The sequence below is a fragment of the Pongo abelii genome, chromosome 9 (genome assembly GCF_028885655.2).
Source record: "Pongo abelii isolate AG06213 chromosome 9, NHGRI_mPonAbe1-v2.0_pri, whole genome shotgun sequence".
Classification (NCBI taxonomy): Eukaryota; Metazoa; Chordata; class Mammalia; order Primates; family Hominidae; genus Pongo; species Pongo abelii.
In genome coordinates this window covers 14,467,944-14,488,054 of record NC_071994.2, presented here as the reverse complement: position 1 = coordinate 14,488,054, position 20,111 = coordinate 14,467,944, and the positions used below count along the sequence as shown (strand labels likewise).

The 20,111-nt window shown below is 43.7% G+C and overlaps 1 protein-coding gene and 1 long non-coding RNA gene across 4 annotated transcripts in view; one reads left to right on the top strand and one right to left on the bottom strand.

Annotated features, from left to right (window-relative positions):
• Window positions 1–12,176, bottom strand: part of LOC129048596 (uncharacterized) — a 20,078-nt gene extending 7,902 nt beyond the window's left edge. The window contains exons 1-3 of one of the 2 annotated variants that reach the window (XR_008511045.1): window positions 12,086–12,176; window positions 8,515–8,653; window positions 7,769–7,828 (exon numbers count right to left, since the gene is read on the bottom strand). This is a non-coding gene — a long non-coding RNA (uncharacterized LOC129048596). Of the gene's footprint in view, window positions 1–7,768; window positions 7,829–8,514; window positions 8,654–9,912; window positions 10,039–12,085 lie in introns of those variants that run through there. The other variant, XR_008511044.1, reaches the window with a different exon arrangement.
• MS4A8 (membrane spanning 4-domains A8) lies at window positions 4,376–20,111 on the top strand. Of its 2 annotated transcripts, XM_024255434.2 has the most exons (7): window positions 4,376–4,540; window positions 5,632–5,851; window positions 8,154–8,276; window positions 11,654–11,713; window positions 13,298–13,429; window positions 19,325–19,438; window positions 19,614–20,109. In XM_024255434.2, the coding sequence occupies exons 2-7, from the start codon at window positions 5,633–5,635 to the stop codon at window positions 19,716–19,718; spliced, it is 753 nt and encodes a 250-aa protein (XP_024111202.1). In that variant the 5' UTR covers window positions 4,376–4,540; window position 5,632; the 3' UTR covers window positions 19,719–20,109. The 2 variants fall into 2 exon arrangements, with proteins under 2 accessions (XP_024111202.1, XP_054380270.1); XM_054524295.1 differs by lacking the exon at window positions 4,376–4,540 and having other exon boundaries at window positions 5,533–5,851; window positions 19,614–20,111.

The window sequence follows — 20,111 nt, the reverse complement described above, 5'->3', positions numbered from 1 at the left end:
TCATTAAAACCCATGGAAATATAAAACTTACAGTTTGTATAAAACAATCACACAAAGGAGGAAAAGAAAGGAATCAAATGGCAACATGACAAAATTTTACTAAACCACAAAGACAAAAAGACAGAAACAAAGAATCTATAAAACAACTTGAAATCGATCAACAATATGACAGGAACAAAGCTTCACATATCAATATTAACCCCGAAAGTAAATGGACAAAATTCTCCACTGAAAAGATGCAGATTGGCAGAATGGGTTTAAAAAATAATCCAAGTATATGCTGCCTACAAGAAACTCACCTTACCCACAAAAACACATATAGGTTGAAAGTAAAGAGGTGGAAAAGATATTCCAAGCAAACAGAAATAAAAGCAAACAGGAGTAGTTATACTTACATCAGATAAAATAGACTTTAAATCAAAAAACAGTAACAAAGAACAAAGAAGGACATTATATAATGATAAAGTGATCAATTCAGCAAGAAGATGTAACAATCTTAAATATATATATGCACCCAACATTGGAGCACCCAAATTTACAAAACAAATATTACCACAGAAAACCAAATACCACATGTTCTCACTTTTAAGTGGGCGCTAAATGATGAAAACTCATCAACACAAAGGGAACAATAGACGCTGAGATCTATTTGAGGGTGAAGGGAGGGAGGAGGAAGAAGAGCAGAAACGTAACTATTGGGTACTGGGCTTAATACCTGGGTGATGAAATAATCTGTACAACGAACCCCCATGACATAAATTTACCTATGTAATAAACCTTCATATGTACCCCCAAACCTAAAAAAACACACACAAATATTACTAGACCTAAAGAAAGAGAAAGACAAGAAAGACAGCAACACAATAATAGTGGGGGACTTAACCACCCCATTTGCAGCACTAGACAGATCATAGGGAGAAAAAATTAACGAAGAAACATTGGCCTTAAATTGGACTTTAGACCAAATGGACTTAACAGGTATTTGTGCAGTGGTGCAATCTTGGCTCACTGCAACCTCCACTTCCTGGGTTCAAGTGATTCTCCTGCCTCAGCCTCCCAAGTAGCTGGGACTACAGGCATGCACCAGCATGCCTGGCTATTTTTTGTATTTTTAGTAGAGATGAGGTTTCAGCATGTTGGTCAGGCTAGTCTCAAACTCCTGACCACAGACGATCCACCCTCCTCGGCCTCCCAAAATGCTGGGTTTACAGGCATGAGTCACTGCACCTGGCCCAGAATATGCATTATTTTTATCAGCATATGGACCATTCCCCAAGATAGACTATATGTTAGGCCACAAAACTAGCCTTAAGAAATTTTTAAAAATTGAAATCATATCAACTATCTTCTCAGATGACAATACAATAAAGCTAAAAATCAGAACCAAGAGAAATTTCAGAAAGTATACAAATACATGGAAATTAAACAGCATGCTCCTGAACAATCACTGGGTCAATGAAATTAAGACAGAAATTTAAAATTTTTATGAAATGAAAACAAAAACACATCATACCAAAACCTGTGGGATACAGTGAAAGTAGTTCTATGAGGGAAATTTATAGCATTAAATGCCTACATAAAAAAAAGCAGAAAGATGACAAATTAACAGCTTAACAATGTACCTCAAGGACATAGAGAAACAAGGAGAAATCAAACCCAAAATTGGCAGAAGAAAAAAAAAAGATCAAGGCAGGACTAAATAAATCGGAAAACAAAAAAGAATAAAAAGGATCAACGAAACGAAAAGTTTGGTCTTTGAAAAGATAAAATTGATAAACCACTAGCTAGACTAATAAAAGGGAGAGAAGATTCAAATAAACACAATCAGAATTGAAAATGAAGACATTACAATTGATACCACAGCAATACAAAAGGCTCTGACATAAGGATTTGGGTGCTTACTTGGGAAGTGACCCAAGACTCACTGTGAAAAAAAATGGAAAAGTGATACAAAAAAAGGAAGAAAGTCAATAGACTATGTATTAATGAGTGAGTTCTGTTATAGGGAACTGGTGCTTAATCCTGTTGGAGACTCTCTAAGAGACAGATGAAACACACTTCAAAATTACTTATCTTAGGGGACAGAGAAGCTAGGGTAGTTATCCAGCATATGCACATTACACTGGATAGGAAAAATTCTTGTGGGATTAACTTCCCAGCACCTATGGCCTGCCCCATACCTATGCATTCTCAGAAAAGAAAGGAGTTGTCCATAGATGTGGAGACTGCCTGAAGATGCAGCATCAACAGCATTTGCTGCAGAGTTTGCTGGGAGTTTGAGGCTGCAGTGAGCTATGATCACATCACTGTAGTCCAGCTTGAGCAAGACCCTGTCTCAAGACCTCCAGAGTGGATAAAGGGGATATAGCTGCTGCATCAACAGCATTTGCTGAAGTAGGTTTGGACAATAATAATCTCCCTTGTATGTCTCTGGTCCCTTCTAGAAAGTTGGCACCACTTCTATAAACTCAATTAAAAGGTGGCAAATTTCATCTTCTACAATATCTGGTTAAACCTGGTCCCGAATGTCCCACGTGCACTAGGGCTTAGCCACCTACATGTCCTCATTCAGATGCCTCTTATTATTTCTGTCAATACAGTTTGGTTCATGTTATTCGTATTTACAAAAAGCTATTGAGTTACTTTATAGAGTTAGACAAATGCTAAAGTTCATTTGGAAAAACAAACAGGCAAGAATAGCCATAAAATATAATGAAAAAGGAAAAATTACATGGGAGACTAACCCTACAGGACATTAAAGTACACTGTAAACCCTCTATAATTAAAACATTGTTGAAGTAACACATGAATAGACAAATAGACCAATAGAAAGTAAGAGAAAGACCAGAATTAGAACCAAATGCATATAGAAATCTAGGCTGTGGCAAAGATGGCATTTCAAATGCCACTGAAGACAAGATGAACTATTTAATAAATTGCCCTGGGGCAACCAGGTAGACTTTTGGAAAAATATAAAATTAGACCCATATCTCATAGCATTCACAAAAAAATACATTTTACATGTATTAAGAATAAAAATGTAAAAAGTAAAACAATACAAGTATTAGAAGAAAACACAGCTAAATTCCTATTTAATCTTAGTGTTAGAAAAGGCTTTCAAACAATGACTCAAATTCATAGGTAATAAAAGATAAGATTGATAAATTTTACTACAAAAATTTTTTAAATTTTTCTTGACAGAAAACCACCCTAAACAAAATCAAAAGACACTTGTCAAACTTGGAGGATATACCAAAGACAAAGACCTAAAATCCCTAGTATATAAAGAACTCTTTAAAAATTAAGGGACAAAGGTCCAGGAATCTGATAGCAAAAATGGGTAAAGAAGTAAAATTCGGGCTAGGCATGGTGGCTCACTCCTGTAATCCCTGCACTTTGGGAGGCTGAGGCAGGAGAATCACTTGAGGCCAGGAATTCAAGACCAGTCTGGGCAGCATAGCGAAATCCTGTTGCTACAAAAAATTTTAAAATTTAGCTGGGCACAGTAGTGCGTGCCTGCAGTCCCAGCTATTCAGGAGGCTGAGGCAGGTGGATTGCTTGAGCCTGGGAGTTTGAGGCTGCAGTGAACTATGATCACGTCACTGCACTCCAGCCTGAGCAAGACCCTGTCTCTAAAAAATACAAACAACAACAAAAAAGTGAAGTCTGACTCCAGCTACCTTTTCATCTTTATTACATTCAATATCCTTCACTGTGAGCCATTCCCAACGTATCTCTACCTTCTCTTCCCCAAGACTTTTCCCTTTCCATACCCTCAACGGTGTTCTTTTTGTTTCGACCATCTTACAATGTTCTAGCCATCCCATCAACTTCATTTGTTCTTCATTGTTCACCTTCTTCAACGGTAAATGTGTCATGGACTATTCCATGCAGCTGTTTTTGTACTGTGCAATTCACATGATGTCTGTCATAGATATGTGGAATGCCCTCCCATGGATGGCTTCTGATTTTCTATTGGCTCTGACTTGGATGAAAATAGATCTAAGTTGATTACAAGTCTCTTTTCACTCGCTGTGACTCTACCCCTTTCTTGACTGCAGTTTACTGATTTCAAATGCCACCTTCTGTTTGAAGTCTTCCCTAATCTCTTCAAGTCCATCAAATCATTTTCTCCTCTGTTCTCCTGTGGGGACATTTATCTCTCTACTGTGGTGGTTATTTCATCCTGTCTCATGTTACAGCTAAATACAGCACACCCTGGGTGCCCAGTTCATTTCTGTGTCTCCCAGAGCAACCAGCCCAACACTTTCTTCTCCATGGAGATTATACCATAGACTCTTGTCAAATCAAACCATATTTAACTGGCTCATTAACCACAACAGGAAATAAATATGAATGAAACTGAGCTCTGAGCAGCACATAACCTGGCCTGCATCCAGGAAATAGAGGACTTCGGATCCTTCTAACCCTACCACCCAACTGGCCCCAGTACATTCATTCTCTCAGGAAAAAAAACAAGGTCCCCACAGCAAAGAAAAGGGAATAGGATAAAGAGATACGTGGCTGCTGGCAGAGCAAGGTGAGTCTGCTTAATCTGGTGGTTGGTAACTGGGAGTCGGTGATAAGGTTTTTCTACCAAATGAGACTTACAGCGAACTGGTGTGGGTAAAGGATAGGCAGAGTGTATTGTACTAGCTTTATTGGGTCTGCTCCAAGAAAAAGAAAGAGAAAGACAGGAGATGGAGGGGGATGGGAGAAACAAAAAGAAAAAGAATTTTTAAAACCACGTTAGAATGTATAAGTAGCCTAGAAAATTGAGCAGTGGAAGCCACCCAATGAACAGACACTGCCTTGGCAATGGGGCTTCCCTTGAGAAGCATAATCTCCATTTAACTAATATTGACATACCTGGGACCTTGGAGGATTCTTGTCCACTCTCTCACCCTGTTTCCTTTTCCAGAAAATGAGAGAATTGAACTCAATGTTGTCCAAGAGATTTTCTAGTTCTGAACTTTTCCTTTCAGCCAGTACTAACATATGCAAAGCAGCACTCTAAACACTATGAGAGGCCGGGTGCAGTGGTTCACTTCTGTAATCCCAGCACTTTCAGAGGCCGAGGCGAGCAGATCACCTGAGGTCAGGAGTTCGAGACGAGCCTGGCCAACAGGGTGAAACCCCATCTCTACTAAAAATACAAAAATTAGCCGGGTGTGGTGGTGGGCGCCTGTACTCCCAGCTACTCAGGAAGCTGAAGCAGGAGAATTGCTTGAACCTGGGAGGCAGAGCTTGCAGTGATCCAAGATCATGCCAGTGCCCTCCAGCCTGGGTGACAGAGCGAGACTCTGTCTCAAAAAAAATAAAAAAAAAAAAAACACTATGATGGACACAAAGATGGAAAAGATGGACTCCTTGCCCTCTGGTAGCCTTTACCCTCTTTGAGTCTTAGTTTTCTCATGCGTAAAACTGGGCGGGTGAGAGGATGAAAGGAAATGTATTTGTAAAGCACCTCTTAAGTACCCTATAACTGATATCTATTATTTGTAACATGGGATTCATAAACTTGTAGAGGGTTAAGATGATCCAATGAGCTAGAAGAAGCAAAAGGCCTTTTTAAATGTAAGTACGAGTCCGTATGTGAGGGACAATTCTGTCGCATTTATTTCTTGGCAGCATGAGTTCGATGGCTTCAGCAGTTCCGGTGGCCAATTCTGTGTTGGTGTTGGGACCCCACAATGGTTACCCTGTGACCCCAGGAATTATGTCTCAGGTGCCCCTGTATCCAAACAACCAGCCGCAAGTCCACCTAGTTCCTGGGAACCCACCGAGTTTCGTGTCGAATGTGAACGGGCAGCCTGTGCAGAAAGCTTTGAAAGAAGGCAAAACCTTGGGGGTAAGTGAGATTTGCCTTTGCAGGCCACAGACTGCACAGCTGGAGTGATGGCAGGGGGAAGGGAAGGCCTGGGAAATACACAAACACTACATCCCGCAAGTGGGGCTGAGTTGATCGCGCCTTGCCAAACACAGGTCTGTTAGAAAGCTCAGCTGCACAACATCACAGGCGGCCTCTGCGCAGACCTTGTATTTTCTGATTTAGGCATTTTAGGAAAGAGAAAGGAAAGCAACAAAAAAGCAGAGCGCTTGAAGGTTGAGCCTGTTGCCAGGATCCACGCCCAGCCCTGTGGCCTCTGAAGAAAGGGGTCCCAGCAAGACCAAAGTAGACCACAAGGTGGAGTCAGAATCCAATAAGATCGAATCAAATATTTGCCCAACAGGAAACAAAGCAGGTTAGGCAACCAACAACATAAATGGTCACCGCAACCCCTGAAAGGCTGTCCTGCGCAGGACAAGGAAAGGCCCATTTCACTGTGTAGCTGAATGATGACGAGCATGAATTTGGATGCAGACTGCCCGAGCTCCAACCCTAGCTCCACCCTCAAATAGTGCTCATGGGAACATAAATTGATACAACCCTTAGGGAGGGAAATTTGTATCTGCCAAATTTACAAAATATCCAATAATTCCATTGCTGGAACTTCATCCTCCAGATATGCCTGTGCCCACAAAAACTGTGATGTGTATGAGCTTATTCATTGCAGCGTGGTTTGTGATAACAAAAAAATTGTAATATCCATCAGTATAACACTGGTTAAGTCAGTATATTGGTTAAGTCAGTGTAATATACTGGTTAAGTCAGTGCATCCAAAGAATAAAATGTAGTGGAGCTATAAAAAGAACAAGAAAGCTCTTTGTGTAATGATAGGGACACACCCCAAGATATGAAGTTAATGGAAGAAAGTAAGGGGCAGACACTGTGTATAATTTGCTTACATTTATGTGAATTTAAGGAAGTAATATATTTGTATTTGCTACCACGTGTGTAATATACAAACATACACAGATGTTCTTTCATTTACAATGGGATTATGTCCCAGTGTACCCATCATAAATTAAAAATATCACAAGTCAAAAATACAATTAATACATGTAGCCTACCAAACGTCATAGCTTAGCCTCACCTACCTTAAACATGTTCAGAACACTTAGGTTAGCCTACAGTTGGGCAAAATCATCTAACACAAAGCCTATTTAATAATGATATTGAATATCTAATGTAGTTTATTGAATACTGGACTGAAAGTGAAAAGCAGAATGGTTGTATGGGTACTCCAAATACGGTCTCTACTGAATTCATGTCACTTTCACACCATAATAAAGTTGAAAATTTTTTTTGTTCTTTTGAGACAGAGTCTCACTCTGTCACCCAGGCTGGAGCGCAGTGGCGTGATCTTGGCTCACTGCAACCTCTGCCTCCCGGGTTTAAGCGATTCTCCTGCCTCAGCCTCCCAAGTAGCTGGGATTACAGGCACCTGCCATCATGCCTAGCTAGTTTTTGTATTTTTGTAGAGACAGGGTTTCACCATGCTGGCCAGGCTGGTCTTGAACTCCTGACCTCCGCCCATCTCAGCTTCCCAAAGTGCTGAGATTACAGGTGTGAGCCACTGCGCCTGGCCCACATGGCATTTTTTATAAGGACACCAGTCATATTGGATTGGAGACCCGCTCTACTCCAGTGTGACCTCATCCTGGCTGATTACATCTGCAACAACCCTGTTTTCAAATAGAGTTACATTCTGAGGCACTCAGCATTAGAATTTCAACATGTGAATTTGGAGGAGGGTTGGGGGAGGGGAGTATAATTCAACACATAACAATATCCTAAAGAAATAAGAGATGAAGGCAAAGATTTACACACAAGGATGTTTATCACAATGTTACATATAGTAGAAAAAAGTAGAAATAATCTCACCTGTTCAATAACTCTGTCTAAACTGCTTCACAGACCATCCATAATGGGATCTGAGCAGCCCTGAAAAAAACATATGTTCCAAGAATACTTAATGCCATGAGGAAGCATTCATGATGAAATATTAAGTTAATAAAATTCAGGGCCATGTTGTGCTATCAAGGTATATATTTGAAAAGAATAATGGGAGAATACACCAAAATGTAAACAGTTGTTTTCTCCAGGCGGGGGGGGGGAGATTATAGGTAGTTTTTATTTCATTTTTGTATTTCCCATATTACTTTTTAGACCATGAAAATAAAACATTTATTAAAATTAAAAGGAGGCCCATAGGGGAGGCAGGACCCAGTCTCAGAAACAAGACTTCAGCTTGTGGCTCTCCTGACAGGCCATCCAGATCATCATTGGCCTGGCTCACATCGGCCTCGGCTCCATCATGGCGACGGTTCTCGTAGGGGAATACCTGTCTATTTCATTCTACGGAGGCTTTCCCTTCTGGGGAGGCTTGTGGGTGAGTAATTCAAGTCCTCCTGCAGATGAGTTCCCAGAAGGTGTCAAGGCACTCAAGGCCACCTTGCCAAGTTGTGCAGCTGTGCCCTGCAGAAGGTTCCCAGCCACCCAAATGTGGGGGATAGGAACCTAGCCAGCCCTGGCCTTGTTCCGCAAGCATATTAGTTTGGTAGGGCCGCCCCAACAGAGTATAGCCCCACAGGTTGGGTGGCTTAAACAACAGAAATTTGTTATCTCACAGTTCTGGCGGCTGAAAGTCTGCGATGGAGATGTTAGCAGATGTTTTCCCCTAAGGTCTCTCTCCTTGGCTTGCAGGTCATCTTCTCCCTGAGCGTTTCCACGGCCTTTCCTCCATGCCTGTGTCCTAGTCTCCTCTTCCTATGAGGACACCAGTCATATTGGATTAGGGTCCCCCCGATGACCTCATTTAACCTGAATGACGGTTTTAACAACCCTATCTCCAAACACAGTCAGATTCTGGAGCACTACAGATTAGGGCTTCAATCTATGAAATTTGGTGGGGGATAGAGGGTGTGGACACAATTCAGCCCATAATATCAAGCTACAACCCTGCAAGGTGACATCCCCTCAAAAGGGATGTATTTTCTTTTTACTTTTTTTTCTTTTTTTTTGGAGATGGAGTCTCACTCTGTTGCCCAAGCTGGAGCACAGTGGTGCAATCTCGGCTCACCGCAACCTTCCCCTCCCGGATTCAAGCAATTCTCCTGTCTCAGCCTCCCTAGTAGCTGGGATTACAGACGCGCACCACCACGCCCGGCTGATTTTTGTATTTTTAGTAGAGAAAAGGTTTTACCACGTTGGCCAGGCTTGTGTCAAACTCCTGACCTCAGGTGGTCCACCTGCCTCGGCCTCCCAAAGTGCTGGGATTACAGGTGTGAGCCACCACACCCGGCCAAAAGGGATGTGTTTTCTTAATTCACAAAGAAAACATCCACATGTAAAAAATACACTGGGACTAGCCCCTGGCATTGTTGAACATAGGCCCACAAGCCTGAGCTCCAGGAGAAAAACACTCAGAAAAGGTGAAGAGTGGCTTCCCAGCTGTAGAACAGCAAGGGTTTGAGTGCTTGAGCAGTGAGGACTCAATCTAGATCTGCAGATGGGCTTTGGCGGCTCCATTTTGGCAAAATACCTAATATGTTAAATGTGTATTATTTTTCTGGAAGAGTCCATAGCTTTGGTCAGATTATCAGCGTGATCTGTGACTCCATAAAATGTTAAGAACTACAGTCCTTCTTCCACATCAGTTTATTACCTTTATGATTCCTTTGCAGTGTCCCCCTGCCCACACACACACACACACACACACTCCTTCTCCTCCCCTCTCCACCTTCCTTTCTCCTTTCTCTCCCTTCTGTTACAGTCTTTCTCCTGACTTACACACCTACCTGTGACACTAGTGCAACTTTCCTCATAAATGTCACAACTCCAGAGTAACCTAGGTGCCAGCCCAAGTCACGCTACCTCATAACAGTTAAATAAAATAGCCTAGAGCTATCTCCATCCCCCACAGCCACATAAGGTCTGCAAATGAGCAGGGCTCCTCTAGCGAGGCTCTGCACACACCCAAACTCAGAACTCAGCCCCTTTCCCTCCCAGAACCACTCACAAGATACCTGTTCCTGTATCTCCAACCTTCGTGGAATGTGGGGCTATGGAGGGGGCTAGCATCACCGCCACCCAGGCCTACCATTGAGCACACAATGCCTACCATGGAGCACTGGATTCCACCAAGTGCCAGTGAACAGCAGGCAGTTGTCCTGGCGTCTCAAATGCCTCACTGACCACGCCCTGTCCCACCAAGCTGCTGAGTCCCTTCGGCCCTCAGTTGTGCTCTTTGCTGCCTTCTTGATCCCAGGACTGTCTATTTCCCAAAGATCATCAATATCCTCTTCTGAAACAAAGGGTCATCTCCTCTGGCACCTCAGAAGGACTGAGAGGGACACCGAAAGTCCAGCCTTTCCTCCCCATCAAATCTCTGTAAACAGAAGAGTGTGAGCCTGAGATTTGTTTTTCCACTCATAGGAAAATATGGCTTTGGCCTTGGAAGGCGGAAATAGCTGGAATAAGTTTTCATTGTAAATAACTATTTCCACTCTACGGCTCATGCATCTGCCCTGGGTGGGAGGGAGTATGGAGTGAGGGTTAGGAACATGGAGTCTGAAATCAAGCTGCCTGGATTTGATTCTCAAATGTATGTACCATGGAGTGGAAACACTTATTTACAATGAAAACTCTGCTGGATGATGTTGTGTGAGTTTCAAATCTCTAAGCCTTAGTCTCTTCATTGATAAAATGGCAAAAGTAATAGTGCTTGATGGGCCACCATGCGGTTAAATGAGGCGAGGTTAAATAAGTACTTCATCTGTTGGGAGGAGGGCAGTGATGGGTTGCTAGTCGGTACGTGGCTTCTTTTGGGGCTGATGCAAATGTGCTAACTTAGATTGTAGTGATGATTGCACAACTCTATAAATATACTAAAAATAATTGCATCATATACTTTAAGTGGGTGAATTATATGATATATGAATTATATGTCAATAAAGCCTTTTTTAAAAAAGCATTTTCCATAGTGCCCCACAAATGGTAGTTCCTATTAAATATAGCTCATGCCCTCTCATACCACTGTTGCTGGCCCATTGGGCAAATGATGGCAGGCAATCCCATCAGCCACAGTGCCTGCAGAATACCAGTGTTGGATGAAATGCACGCAATTGACATCATCATCCTCATATTTGATGTTCAGCATCATAGCGACACAATGTTTATCTGAGTAACTAAAAGTTATTTGTCCAGATATGCAGACAGGCAAGGATTGATGTCAGGCTTCTATCTAAAAGCAGCAGAGAAGACGCTGGTAACCCCTTCCTTCTCCCCTCCAGAGCCCCCAAACCTAACTGAATCTTTATATAAAGATTGGAAAACAATAGGGTGTACATGTGGGAAAATAAAATACAAGGATATAGTCCAACATTTATTGAGCATCTACTATGTGCAAAGATATACTAAATGCCAGATGTAGGGCATAAGTTGTCTCATGACAATGACGCTTGGGAAGAGCTATAAAGTTTTCCATTTGGTAGATGAGGAAATAAAGATTTAGAGAAGTTAGTGACTTACCCAAGGTCAAGAGTTTCTAGCCAGAATTTAAAACCAGGTTTGCTGGATCCTAGCATATATATTTATCCCACCCCAGTGCCCTTTCATGCAGTGCAAAACAGCTCATTTTTTCTGTTCCCCATGTTGAGCTGATGGTTCCAGCAAAGGTACCCACTGTGTGTGACCAGAATCACAGAAGCCTGGGGAAGGGCACCCTAGCCCCTGACCTCTTTCTAAACCCACTCTGTTCTGCACCAGTTTATCATTTCAGGATCTCTCTCCGTGGCAGCAGAAAATCAGCCATATTCTTATTGCCTGGTAAGTTACACTCTGAGACCAGCTCTTCCAACTGGAGACCTATAGAATGGTGTCACAAAGGGGAAAATAAGGTCACATACGATTCCTCCCCCAGCCTTGCACCTACTATAACCAGACACAGGGTGCTCACACACATTCCCACTCATACAGACCGGCCACAGGAGCCTGGCCCTGGAGTCACATGTGGAAAAGTCCCAAGAGGATGCAGAAGTGAGAAGGGGCAATATGGTCACCTTAGTTAAGGCATCAGAGTATGGAGAGCGAGAGAGAGAGAGAGAGATAACAGCTTTCCTAAGAAGCCCTGCCACGGAGAGGCACAGAGCTCCCAGGGGCCCAGGGCTGCCCTCTAGCAGAGCAAGGAGCCAAGAGTACCTCCAGTACACAGAAGAGGCCTCCGGGGGAGCCGAAGGAGGCTCGGTCACTCACTTTCCTAAGGAATCCGGCCAACAGAACTCTGATAATCAACATGGACAAAGCTTTGTGCTCCCCTAGCAACAGACCAAGAAAGTACCTTCATTTGTCTCATAATCAGGTTACGAAGGGTAAAGGGTGACCAGGTCCCTACAACCAGATGAGATCTATTTGAAAGTCTTCAAAAGAAAGCTCAAAATATGGAAGCATATCTTTCTGCACATGGCCCAGAATCATGGAGCATCTGAGCTTATCACATCCCAAGACACTTAGGCTGAGACTCTATATATCCTATGGGACAAATAGGTCAAGCGTTTCCCAGAGATTATTCTTTTTTCTTTCTTTCTTTCTTTTTTTTTTTTTTTTTTTTTGTGAGACAGAGTCTCACTCTGTCCCCCAGGCTGGAGTGCAGTGGTTTGATCTCAACTCACTGCAGCGTCCGCCTCCTGGGTTCAAGCAATTCTCCTGCCTCAGCCTCCCTAGTAGCTGGGATGACAGGTGCACACCACCATGCCCAGCTAATTATTGTATTTTTTGTATTTTTTGGTATTTTGGTAGAGATGGAGTTTTGCCATTTTGGCCAGGCTGGTCTTGAACTTCTGACCTCAGGTGATCCGCCTGCCTCAGCCTCCCAAAATGCTGGGATTACAGGTGTGAGCAACCGCGTCCAGCCCCAAAGATTATTCTTGAGAACACTTCTCCCATGATATGCTCAATGAAGATAGTTACATGAACTTGGGAAAATCTCTATGTATTGTTTCCTCTCTGAAAGATCTAAAATCCTCATTAAAGGCTCTGAGAAGTCCTACCACGATGATGTTTACCTTTGCCCAACCCAACTATTTTCAAAGCTAACTTACCCCAAAACCTTTCTTGCACAGAACACCTCTTTACTTGCAGTGGAAATAGGGCTCCTGGGATTCACATTAAGAAACACTTTTTGATGAAAAGAGTTATAGAGATGGATGGTGGCAATGGTTGCCCAGCATTGTAGATGTATTTAATGCTACTGAACTGTAACACTTGAAAATGATTAGGATGTTAAATTTTATGTTGCATATATGTTAACACAATTTTAGAAACTGGGGGGAAGAAGAAACATTTGTTGGGTCTCCATTCATCTCAGCTATAACAGTTTTTCTCGCCCACCCTGACCCTCTGTGTTTTCTTCAGCTGTCTGGCAGTTTGGGCTTGAACATCGTCAGTGCAATCTGCTCTGCAGTTGGAGTCATACTCTTCATCACAGATCTAAGTATTCCCCACCCATATGCCTACCCCAACTATTATACTTACGCCTGGGGTGTGGTGAGTATCCCTCTCAACCAAAGATCCTCTAAGTTCAGAATTAGCTACATTTAGAAAACTCCCAGAAAGGGCCTGACAACCAAGCTTCCTCATTGAACACGGTAGGAAAAGGAGGTGCTTTCAGAATAGGAACAAATTTTAAAGTCCTTGACCCATAGCTTTAAGCACATGACCTTTCTCAGTTTGGGTTTCTGCCTTTGTAAAACAATACCTACCTTGTGGCAATGTTGAGAGAATTAAATGCAATTTTACAAAGAATGCATATGTGCCCACCAACCAGCACCTCTCCTCACATTCTCTGCCTTCTTGCCTATTACTATAAGCAAGAGGTTAGCAAACTTATTCTCTAAAGAGCCAATAGTAAGCAGTTAAGGTTTTGCAGGCCTACAGTTTCTGTCGTGCAGCTATAGCTGCCTTATAGCAGCCACAGAAAACACTAAACAAATGAATATGACTGTGTTCTGATAAAACTTTATTTACAAAACAGGCAGCAGGCAGGATTTGACCCATGGATCATAATTCGCCCACCTCTACTATACACTAGCACTGTCCAATAGAAATATGCAAGCCACATATGTTATTTTAAATTTTCTAGTTGCCACATTTAAAAGAGAGAGAGAGTGAAAGCAACAGGTGAAATTGATTTTAATAATCTATTTTATTTAACCCCGTATATCCAAAATATTGTCATTTCAACATGTAATCAGTATAAAAACTTGGTTTGCTATTTTGCATTTGGGGAACTAAATCTTTGAAATCCAGTGTATATTTTGCACTTATGGCACACCTCGATTTGGGACCAGCTGCATCTCAAGTGTTTAAAAGCCACATGGGAATTGTGGCTGCTGAATAGAACAGGGCAGCTACAGATGAGCTACCTGTGTCCCACGTAAATTCAATCCTCTGTCTGCGCAACTGAGTCCATCCTCTCCTACCTGCTCAAGTTCTCCTCCCCTCTCCCTCATCCCGTCTCTCCTCTACATCATCAGTCTTTCCCCCTTTACTGGGGCTTTTGCATCAGCATTAAGCATGCTTTTGTTTCTTAAAAAACAAACCAACCAACCTCCTCTTCGTTCTACTTCCTTTATCCACTACCGCTGTATCTCTCTGGCCGTCTTTGCAGACAAATTCTTAAAAGAATTGTCTGCACTTAGTGAGTCCAATCCTCTTCTCTCATATTCTCTCTGAACCTGCTCCAATTAGACTTTTAGCCTCGCTTCCCTAAACACCTGCTCTTCTCCAGATCCCCAATGGGGTGATTGATCCTTCTTCTCGGAGGGACTTTGCTTGGTTTCCAGGCTCCACCCTCACTGGTTGCCCTCTTCTCTGTCTCCTCTGCTAGTTCTCTTTTTCCCAATCTCTTAGGCTCAATAATTGGTTCTCTGGTTTTCTTTCTCTACTCATTTGTCTATCTCATTTAGTCTGGCAACTTGAAACACCTTGTCTATGACAATTGTTCTAGAATACGTGGCTCCAGCCAAATCTTCTCCCCTTCACACCAGTCTAGCATGTCCAATAATCAACTCAACAGCTCAAAGTTCATACGTCCAAGTCTGATCTCCAGATTTCACTTCCCAAACCTTCTCTACTCAGTTTTCCTGATTCCAGTTGATGGCAACTCCATCCTTCCTGTTGCTCGGGACAAAACCTTGGAGTCGTCAATGACCCTGTCTTTCTCTTACACCTCACAGCCAATCCCTCAGGCAATCCTGTTGGTTCTACTTTCAAAATGCATGCAGAATCCCACCATTTTCCCCCAGCCCGTCTACTCCCACACTGGCCTGAGCCACCGCATCTCTCATCTAGTCATGGAAACAGCCTCCTGACTGCTCCCGTTCTCCCACTCTGGCCTCGCTGCAGCTGTTGATAGCATGGCCGCCAGAGGGATCTTTTGGAAACATAAGATCCCATCACTTCTCTGCTGGCATCTTACTCAGAAAAAAAGCCAATGTCCTTCCAGCAGCCTGAAGATGCTGGCCCTCTGGTGCCCCCCGCCCCAGGCTCTGCTGCCATCCTCTGGTTCTGCTGCTGAATCACGGGAACCTCCGTGATGTTTTCTCCAGCACTCCAGGCATGTTTCCACCTTTGGGCCTGCAATGTTCCCTCTGACTGGGGAACTCTTCTCTCAGATGTTCCCACAGCTTCCTCCATCCCTTCCTCACCTCCTTCAGATCACTACTCTGCAACCACCTTCCCAATGAGGCCCACCTGAACAACCCAACACCCACGATCTCCCAGTAACCCGCTTCCCTTCCCCTTATCTATCTTTCCTGTAGTCTATGCATCTAACACCCTCTACAACTGACTTATTTGTTACATTTCATGCTTACTGCCTGTCCCTAGAATGAGATTCTTAAGGACAGGGATGTTTTTGGTTTCATTCACTGTCATACCTCAAATACCTAGAACTGTGTCTGGCACACGATTAACACTCCATAAGCATTTGTCAAGGAATAAATGAATGTGCCAGCTGTGATGCATACTCAGTAAACATCAACAGCCATTAACTGTTGTTTGTATTCGATCAGATCCTTTTATCTGCAAGAGACTTAAAGACTTACCTTTCCAAGATTCTTAGGCAAAGCCTCTCCCTAGAGACCCTATGGACCAAGTCCATGTCATTTTTCAAAAGTACCTTGAGTTTCTCCCCTCCCAGAAACATTTTATGGCTCCCAGATACTTTAGGATTAAAGTCCAAATTCCTCAGCCAGGCATTTGCCCTCCCTGGGGTATCTGGCTCTATCTCACTGTGTCCTACAGTTCACCTCCTTTCGAATCTCTCACTCACCCTGAACCCCAGCTACTCCCATCCACTGGGAGAGGCAGGCACAACCGAGTACTTGGGAATTTTCCTGCTGGGAAAGAACCAATCAGGGAGGCATGGACTGCCCAATACAAGAAATTAAGAAGCAAATGCTGGTGGAGGAACTAAGGGAAAGGAAGATGGGAGAAGAGTTTAGGAAAGACTAAACCCCAAGCAGCACAGCCAGGTGCCCTGGAGTAGAGGGAGCAGCAATTTTTGATTCAGAAAACTTGGCTTTTAATCTTAGTTCTGCCAATGATTGATCTTGGAATGAGAACCCGCCCCATGCCCACTACCCATTCCACTTTCAAGCCTCAGTCATCCCATCTGAACGTGGAGGGTCGGACTGCATCTGAGCTTTGCAAATAATGACCCAAGGAATGGAGAGACTCCAGGGTTTCCACAGCAGGAATTATTTTTCATCAAATAACAAATATCTCAGCTGCTTGAGGGACCCCTTTTCCATGAAATATTTTATGTGTAAAAAAATTTTATTTAAAAAAAATTGAAAAAGACCAGCATACTTTGCCCGGGCCATTCTACTCTAAGTCTCTGTGATCCATTGACTTAGACATCCTGCACTCCCCCTTTCCTGAGACAACTGCCTCTACCCTCACCCTCTCTAAATCCCTTCATGAGAATGAACCTCTCCCTCCTCAGTGCTCTGGGATACCTTTTTGCTGTTGTGTAGCTCTTACCCTATCTGATGTGAATTATAATTATCATCTGCATCTGTTTTCCTACTAGGTTGTGCCTCTCAGGATGCATTTCTTAGCCACTTCTACCAAGTAGATGTTTAATAATCACTTGCTAAATGGAGAGGAAGGAGAAGAAAAGGGGCTAAGGAGAGGCCTCTCCAAAAGAGAGAATTATCCAAGCATCTGGCTGTCACCAATGCTGTTTTTAAAAATCATAATTGAGATAATTGATGCCGGACATGCTGGCTCACACCTGTAATCCCAGCACTTTGGGAGACCGAGGCAGGTGGATCACTTGAGCTCAGGAGTTCAAGACCAGCCTGGGCAACATAGCGAAATCCCATCTATACAAAATATACAAAAATTAACCAGGCATGGTAGCGCGTGCCTGTAATCCCAGCTACTCAGGAGGCTGAGGCACGAGAATCGCTTGAACCCAGGAGGCAGAGCTCACAATGCTGAGCTCATGCCACTGCTCTCCAACCTGAGTGGCAGAGCAACACTCTGTCTCAAAAAAAAATTAAAAAATCACAATTGAGAGGCATTTCTTTGGTACCTACTGCATGCCATCGACCTTCACTATGAAATGTTCTCATGTCACATAATTGGAACCCAAATGGCAATGGGAGTCTCCTGGATGGACCTTTTAGATTGAAACTCGCTTCCCAGATACTCTGGAAGACTCCATACTCCTGGGTATTCTTGGGTAACAGCAAATGGAGGGTTTCTATTTCTCCTGGTTACCTCCTGCTACGGTTAATTTACTTCATTTTGGGGATCCTTTCACTGACTCTTCTTCCCAAGCCAGAGAAACAGCCCCAATTCCTCTCCTCCACAAAACACCACCGTCACAAGCCAAGAAAGTCTTTTCAGAGGCTGACTTTTTCCCAAAGGTTCAGATGAAGGGGTGGGCTGCCCCTCCACACCTGTGGGCGTTTCTCATTAGGTGGAACGAGAGACTTGGAAAAGAAAGAGACACAGAGACAAAGTATAGAGAAAGAAAAAGGGGGCCCAGAGGACCGGCATTCAGCATACGGAGGATCCACGCAGGCACCGGCCTCTGAGTTCCCTTAGTATTTATTGATCATTATTGGGCATGGCAGGATAATAGGATAATAGTGGAGAGAAGGTCAGAAGATAAACACGTGAACAAATGTCTCTGAATCATAAACAAGGTAAAGAAAAACGTGCTGTGCTTCTGATGTGTATATACATAAACATCTCAATGCCTTAAGGAGCAGTATTGCTGCCAGCATGTCCCACCTCCAGCCCTAAGGCAGTTTTCCCGTATCTCAGTAAATGGAATATACAATGGACTTTACACGGAGACATTCCGTTGCCCAGGGACAAGCAGGAGACAGAAGCTTTCCTCTTTCCTCAACTGCAAAGAGGCGTTCCTTCTTCTTTTACTAATCCTCCTCAGCACAGACCCTTTACGGGTGTTGGGCTGGGGGACGGTCAGGTCTTTCCCTTCCCTTGAGGCCATATTTCAGGCTATCACATGGGGAGAAACCTTGGACAATACCTGGCTTTCCTAGGCAGAGGTCTCTGCGGCCTTCAGCAGTGTTTTGTGTCTCTGGGTACTTGAGATTAGGGAGAGGTTTGAGATTAGGGAGTGGTAATGACTCTTAACAAGCATGCTGCCTTCAAGCATTTGTTTAACAAAGCACACCCTGCACAACCCTTAATCCATTTAACCCTGACTTGACACAGCACATGTTTCAGGAAGCACAGGGTTGGGGGTAGGGTTACAGATTAACAGCAGCTCAAGGCAGAAGAATTTTTCTGAATACAGAGCAAAATGGAGTCTCCTATGTCTACTTCTTTCTACACAGACACAGTAACAATCTGATCTCTCTTTCTTTTCCCCACATTCAGAGGAATGGTGGAGGTTTACATCAGAGCCCAGCAAACCACTGATTACTGAAGATTAGACATCCTTGCTTTGGGAAGTCTTCATTTTTCACAGGAGGCCTTTTCCTGTGGCGCTCAACTCCTTCTTTTTCGTCTAACCATCTCCCTGTTCTCTCTGTGGCTTGTCCATACCCTCCAATTCCTACCCACGGCCTCTCCAGAGCAGTGTCACTGCTCCCCTCTCTGACTCCAGAGCACACCCTCAGGTCTCCACACCCAAAGCAGCCTATCAAGGGGCTTCCCTAAACATGGTCATCTTTTTTCTCAGAGGTACACTACCAAGTCAATGTCGCAATAACAATTCTTTTACCCCCACACTTGATCCTTACAAAAACCCGGCGGGAAATTTCCCCCCACGAGGCTGAGAGAGGATAGGGGACTTCCGCAAAGCCACAAAGAGTCCATGGCAGGGCCCCAGTGAGGGGTCAGTTCGGACTCCCAGTCCCGTGCTCCTGTCCTCCCCATCTACTCTGCCTACAGAACCCTGGAATGGCGATTTCTGGCGTGCTGCTGGTCTTCTGCCTCCTGGAGTTTGGCATCGCATGTGCATCTTCCCACTTTGGCTGCCAGTTGGTCTGCTGTCAATCAAGCAATGTGAGTCCCAGGGCTCCTCAGTGGGTGGAAAGATGCCCCCAAAAAGGTGGAGACAAGGGAGCTCTTTGTGCTTTCCACTGCCTGCTCACAAGCAGGAGTATTTCCTCGGTGTCTGAGGCCTTTGGTGCATGGCCCATCCTTCTTAGCATGCCCCCTGTGTGCCTGTGTTTTCCAGGTGAGTGTCATCTATCCAAACATCTATGCAGCAAACCCAGTGATCACCCCAGAACCAGTGACCTCACCACCAAGTTATTCCAGTGAGATCCAAGCAAATAAGTAAAGCTACAGATTCTGGAAGCATCTTTCACTGGGACCAAAAGAAGTCATCCTCCCTTTCTGGGCTTCCATAACCCAGGTCTTTCCTGTTCTGACAGCTGAGGAAACATCTCTCCCACTGTTTGTACTCTCACCTTCATTCTTCAATTCAGTCTAGGAAATCATGCTATTCCTCTATCAAGAAGAAGACAGAGATTTTAAATGGGTGTTAACGAAGAGGGACTCCCTAGGGCACATGCATCTGCGTGTATGTGGGCATCCAGCCTGGGGCCTTGGCACACACACATCCATGTGCTCTGCTGCATGTGAGCTTGTGGGTTAGAGGAACAAATATCTAGACATTCAATCTTCACTCTTTCAATTGTGCATTCATTTAATAAATAGATACTGAGCATTC

Excerpts from the sequence above, each read along its gene's own strand:
- MS4A8 (XM_054524295.1), top strand. The coding sequence starts at position 5,633 with ATGAGTTCGATGGCTTCAGCAGTTCCGGTGGCCAATTCTGTGTTGGTG. Across the intron at positions 5,852-8,153 it reads AAGAAGGCAAAACCTTGGGG|GCCATCCAGATCATCATTGG; the intron begins GTAAGTGAGATT and ends CTCTCCTGACAG. Across the intron at positions 13,430-19,324 it reads ATACTTACGCCTGGGGTGTG|AACCCTGGAATGGCGATTTC; the intron begins GTGAGTATCCCT and ends CTCTGCCTACAG.